General features: G+C 52.2%; 1 protein-coding gene across 1 annotated transcript in view; it reads right to left on the bottom strand.

Moving 5' to 3' along the window:
- MEGF8 (multiple EGF like domains 8) overlaps positions 1-5904 on the bottom strand; it is a 49205-nt gene that overhangs the window by 33371 nt on the left and 9930 nt on the right. The window contains exons 6-12 of the mRNA XM_008062432.2: positions 5150-5565; positions 4616-4761; positions 4367-4489; positions 1670-1824; positions 1273-1392; positions 780-924; positions 536-699 (exon numbers count right to left, since the gene is read on the bottom strand). Coding sequence (XP_008060623.1) covers positions 536-699; positions 780-924; positions 1273-1392; positions 1670-1824; positions 4367-4489; positions 4616-4761; positions 5150-5565 — 1269 coding nt within the window. The remainder of the gene's footprint in view (positions 1-535; positions 700-779; positions 925-1272; positions 1393-1669; positions 1825-4366; positions 4490-4615; positions 4762-5149; positions 5566-5904) is intronic.

Below are 5904 nucleotides of genomic sequence, written 5' to 3'. Positions count from 1 at the left end.
ATGGTGGGCTCCAGCGATCCTTTTGCCTCAGCCTTCCAAGTAGCCGGAATTACAGGCATGTGCTACCACGCCCGGCTGATTTTTTGATTTATTGTAGAGACAAGGTCTTGCCAAGTTGCCCAGGAGGGTCTCGAACCCGTGGGCTCAGGCAATCCACTCACCTCAGTCACCCAAAGCGCGGGATTACAGGCTGAGCCACCGAGCCCAGCTGAAAACAGATTCTTAACCAAGGGGCTGGGAGAGAGTGGAATTGAGAACAACTATTTAGTGAGTCCAGGGTTTCTCTCTGGGTGATGAAAATGTTCTGCCTTAGATAGTAGTGATGGTTGCATAATATTGCAAATGTGCTAAATGTCAGTAATGATAAATTTTATGTGTATTTTACCACAAGATAAAAAATTTTTTAAGTCCTTAAGGAAAATCAGTAAAGACTTTTAGAGTAAACACAAAAGTGATAAAGATACATTTGGAAAAAACAAACCCTAGCATCCTGATCATCAACACTCCACCCTGGACCCCACTTCTGGCTTCCCACCTTGTCAGGCTGGGAGGTATTGGGCGGCTGCTGGAAGGTGAGCAGGTGCAGGCCAGGTAGGAAGCTCTGGGTGATGCAGGCCTCCAGGGATGTAACGAAGACAGGCACAGGTCCCCACCAGCCCACAGTGCCTGAGATCTGCTCTCCTCGGCAGCGGGCCTGCTCTGAGAAGACAGGGGGGTGGGGCTGGGGTGTCAGTGTGGGGTGCTCTGGCACCCCTCCCCCACTGCCGCTGAACACTCACCAGGCCGAGGGAGGCAGCTCTCATTGTGCACACACCAGCCCAGGGCACCAGGCCCCCGGGGAGGGGCTGTAGGACTGCTGAAGGCCAGGCATGCCTGGCAGTCACCGAGGAGGCGGCCTAGGCCCAGACAGCTAGCAGCTGGACACTGAAAAGAGGGAGGGGACAGGCTCATCATCCACTGGGGTTCAAGGGATCTGGGAAGGGCTTTGGATACAAGGGAAGGCCAAGAAATTGGAGAATGGGGAGTTAAAAGTGGGGTGCGAATGTGGGCGATTAAGAGGACATGGAATCCAGGGACAGGGTCACAGACTCAAAAGACTGGGCTGGGGGAGAAGCAAAGGTCAGCAGTCAGGAGTCAGGAATGAGGATCTTAGGTGTGGAAACAAGTCTCTCAATTGGGGGAAAGTCCTCGTCCACTTGGCTTAGGCAGAGGAAGACACTGAGGTCAGGTCTCTGTACCGGGGGCAGAGGGGGGTGCAAGACAGTCACTCACAGCTCCCGAGGAGGTCCCAGGAGGAGGTGCAGCTTGGCAGGCTCCCTGACACCAACTGCACTCAGGGTCTCGTGAGCAAACACTGTGGTCCGTGTACATGGAGCAATAGTCCAAGTGGTACTGCAGGGAGATGAGGAGGTGGAGGAAGAGGCTACAGATATGGGCTTGTTTCTCAAGTCCTTGCTCACTTTTATTATCCCCAGAGTCCCTGACTGCTCAACATCTTGAGAAGCCCCATCCATTTCTCCCTGGCCCCAGGGACCTCCTTCTCTCCTCTCATGGCCCTAGAGACCTCTGCTCATTCTCCCAGGGATCCTCTCCTAGCTTTCCTCCTCACCTGTGAAAACCACACTACCTCCTCCCCCAGCCACCCTTTCCCTATCACCCCAGTGCTCACGTCGGGAGCAGGTGCCTGGAACACAAAGGGGGGCACCTTGTAGGCCATCAAGTCCCCACGGGGCCGGCCACTGTACCCCCCTGCCACCAATAGGACGCTGCCACCAAGCACTGCTGCCACATGTGAGTACCGGCCACTGGGAGGTGCTGCTCGGCCTAGGAGAATACCAGCATGAATAAATACAGAATACAGAGGTCTAAGAACATTACACCCCTGATCCCCCACCACCACCTCCATGGCTCTCCTGCCCAGGGGGCTACCCCTGATTCTTCTGAGCCTCAGTCCAGCCTACTAGTTGCTGTTTCGAGCCCACCTGCCAAGGAAATCCTCCCAATCTGCCTGGCTCTGCACAAGCTGTAATTCCCTTACCCCTTTGAACTCCCACACCCCTTCCCAAATCACCTTTCAGACAAGAGCATGATCTCTGGAGTCAGAAGGACTTGACTTCAAATCCCAGGTCTCCCACTTACTTGGGTTCAAATCATGAATCAACTACTGACTGTGTAGCCTTGGGCAGAATGAACTTCTCTGAGTCTTGGCTTCCTACTCTATAAATGGAACCATTATCCTACCCTCAGGAAGCTGGAGGACTGCAAAAGAATCTGCTGAGCACCCAGCAGGCTGCCTAGGTCTTCAGTTTTTTGGTTGTTGTTGTTTTGTTTTGTTTTTAGCTGAAGTCTCACTCCATGGCCCAGGCTGGAGTGCAGTGGTACGCTCACAGCCACCTCAGCGTTGACCTGCTGGGCTCCGACAATCCTTCTGCCTCAGCTTTCCAAATAGCCAGAACTATAGATGCGTGCTACCACGCCTGGCTAATTTTTTGATTTATTGTAGAGATGAAGTCTCACCATATTTATTAGGCTGGTCTCAAACCCATGGGCTTAGGTAATACTCTTGTCTTAGCCTCCCAAAGTGTTGGGATTACAAGCTTGAGCCACTGCGCCCAGCCAGTCTTCAATGTTTTCGTCTGTCTAGCACCAGCCTCTCTTCTGGTGACAGCCTCTGATTTTCCTCTGGAAAACCACTCTCAGCCCATGAGACTTAAGTCCAGCTGTGCTTGCCTCTTGCAGAAGTGAGGACTCAGCCCAGGCCTACCAGTCTAACTGATGGGTACAGGGTCCAATTCCTACAATTCTTGAAAAAAAAGGCACTATTCTCTGGGCATTTCAAGGTAGCATGATATAATCCAAGAGCTACCTATGACCATTTACAAAAGGCAAACCTGCTAGAGACTAAAGTGAATCCATCTGAGAACTGGAGCAAGAAATGGCTGATGTAGCTGGGCACGGTGGCTCACACCTATAATCTCAGCACTTTGGGAAGCACAGGCAAGAGGACAACTGCTTGGACCAGGGAGTTTGAGACCAGCCTGGGCAACGTGGCAAGACCTTATCTTCACAATAAACAAAAAATTAGCCAGGTGTGGTGGCACATGCCTGTAGTTCCAGCTGTTTGGAAGGCTGAGGCAGAAGGGCCGCCTAAGCCCAGCGGGTCAAGGCTGCAGTGGTTGTGATCATGCTACTGTACTCCAGCCTGGATGACAGAGTGAGACCCTGACTCACAAAAAAAAAAAAAAGAAAGAAAGAAAGAAAGAAAAGAAAGAAATGGCTGATGTCATTTTCTGGGCTTCTGGATTCAACATGAAGCCAGACCCTGTAAATTTCACTCAAGTGAGCTCAGAAGTTCTTTTTGCTTAGGCCAGTTGAGCTGGGTTTCTGTTACTTACAGCCAAGAGTTATGACAGGTAAGTTGTCAGTGAATGATGACTTTCCTACCCTCTCACTGACCTGTAAGTGCATGAATCACAAACTGTGAAGGAGAACACGGTCTCCAGAAACCTCACACTCTTGCCTGCCCAGTAAAAAGGTTTAGGGAAAGGACAGGGGCAGGCAGAGGAGACCTGGAATGGGAAACTCAAATACCAGGCCTGGGCTCTATTCATGATGGTCACATAGGGTTCCTCTGGGACCATTCCCACCCCTCCTTCCCACCTCTTAAGTATTAACATTCTTTCCTTATGCCTGTCCTCTCCTCTTTCTCCTTTTCAGGAAGGAGGAGTGAATAGGCCTCTGGGATGCCCTCAGCTCCCTGAAAAAATATGCCCAGTTTGTAGCATAAGAGCATCCTGAGGACACGGCCTGTGGCTTTCTTCCCATTCTCAAAGTAGTATCTGATCTAATGAATGTGAAAGGTTCCTTCACATCCCCTTCCTGCTGAGCCCTCTGAGCCTGAGGCAGGACCTTTGCTGCTATTAAAAAGACAACATGTCCAGCCCTTCACTGGGCATCAATTTACTCTTACAATGGCCCAAGGAAGTGTTATTATAATCCCCATTTTTCAGATAAGGAAACTGTGGCACAGAGAGATAAGTGATGGTCTTGCATAGATGGCTGTTTGGAGTCAGTCATCTTGGTTCTGCCACTTGCCCATTGTGATCTTGAAAAAGTCACGACTTTCCTGGAACAGCTGGAAAATGGCAAACCTAGATTGAAACCTAGATCTGATGCTGGTGCATTTGCCTTGCATCTCTGCTGTGACAGTGCCTAGTCCTGTCTCTAACCCCAGCTTGCCTCCTGAAGCCGGCTCCAACAGGATGTCAGATTTACCCTGACAAAGACTGACTTATTTGAGCCCAGATTCACTGTGGGGGTAGGTCAGACCCTCAGAAGCCCCTCAGGAAAACAAAGGGCTGCTCACCTTCAGGAGTTCCTGGCGGGGCAAGCTCAGCGCCTGACACCCATTGATGGCAGCCAAGGTGGTAGAAGAAGATGCCATCTTCATAGCACTTTTCCTCCTGGTAATGGGTGTGCACATTGCCCCCTGGGAAAGGAGTAAAGGGGCACAGCTGACAAGCCTGGGGGAGGTGGGAACACCCCATCTGGGGCCTCAGCTCAGGGTTGGCTCAGACCCTGGCAGGAAGGCAGGCAGAACTTGGAGCCTCCTCACCATAGACTACCATGTAGTTGCCCAGGACACTGGCTGTGTGGAAGGCTCGCTCTCTTGGGCCCTGAAGCCCATCCCGGCCCTTCAGCGTTGTCCACACACGCCGATCCACATGGAAAAGCTCAGTGGAGTTCACTCTCACAGAAAACCTACAGGAAGAGGGGCAGGATGATCAACTCTGTGTGATCATCCAGAGTTGAGAATGGCCACGACTGGGTCATGTCCCCTCCAAACTACAAGCTCCCTGTGGGCAAGAGCCAAGTCTGGGCTAACAGCATAATCTAGCAAGGGCTGGACACCAAGCAGGGGTTTGCTGCATGGATAGGTAGGTGGGAGTTGTGTGGGGAGGCAACTGACCAAGAGATTGAATAAGAGATCAGAGAGTGTCAGTGTGTAAGTGAATGAACAAATAAATGAAGAAAGGAATGACTAAATGATTACAGGAGTCTGTTAGTGGGCAAAGAACTCAAATGACTGAAGGCTGTAGTGTTGGCCAGAACTGGTGGTCCTGTGAGGCAGGGGTTGTGGGGCACTTACCGGGCAGTGGAAGGCCGGTGTCCACCATGGACCAGCAGGGCACGGGAGGGAGCGTGGAACACCATAGAGTGGCCAGTGGCAGCAGGGGGCCGCCCACCTGCCGGAATCACCTGCTCCCAGTAGCCCCCACTGGTGCTGTCAAGGTGGAAACGGAAGAGGCCAGAGGAGAAGAGGTCGTGCTGGGTGCGACCACCAGACACATACAGCCAGATGTCATCTACTAGGGCAGCTGCATGACCTGCCAGGCCTGGGGGCCCCGAGGAGATAGAGGCAGGTGGTGCCAGGAGCTCCCAGTGGCCCCTGTTCAGCGGGGTAAAGGCCCACACGTCATTGGTGAGCGAGCCATCAGCCAGCTCACCACCCATCAGCACCAGGGAGCCGGCCCAGGCCACGGCCACATGGGAGTGACGGGCAGCCTGTGAGAAAAAAGACAAGGAGAGAGAGATGAAGACACAAAGGGATGGTAACACACCAAGAGAGCCAGAGCCAGACTTAGAGAGATGCAAAGACAGAGAGATATGGAAATAGAGTGAGACAGAGACAGAGGCAAGAGAAAGACAGACAGATAAGCCAAAAAAAAGAAAAGACAGACACTGCCAGGCTCAGTGGCTCAGCCTGTAATCCCACGCCCTGGGAGGCTGAGGTGAGTGAATTGCCTGAGTTAACGGTTCGAGACCCACCTGGGCAACTTGGCGAGACCTCATCTCTACAATAAGTCAAAAATTAGCTGGGTGTGGTAGCGTGCGCCTGTAGTT

The sequence above is a fragment of the Carlito syrichta genome, unplaced genomic scaffold (genome assembly GCF_000164805.1).
Source record: "Carlito syrichta isolate Samal-C Ts95f unplaced genomic scaffold, Tarsius_syrichta-2.0.1 Scaffold305703, whole genome shotgun sequence".
NCBI lineage: Eukaryota > Metazoa > Chordata > Mammalia > Primates > Tarsiidae > Carlito > Carlito syrichta.
The sequence above is the reverse complement of the archived record's forward strand: the minus strand, read 5'-3'. Positions and strand labels throughout refer to the sequence as shown.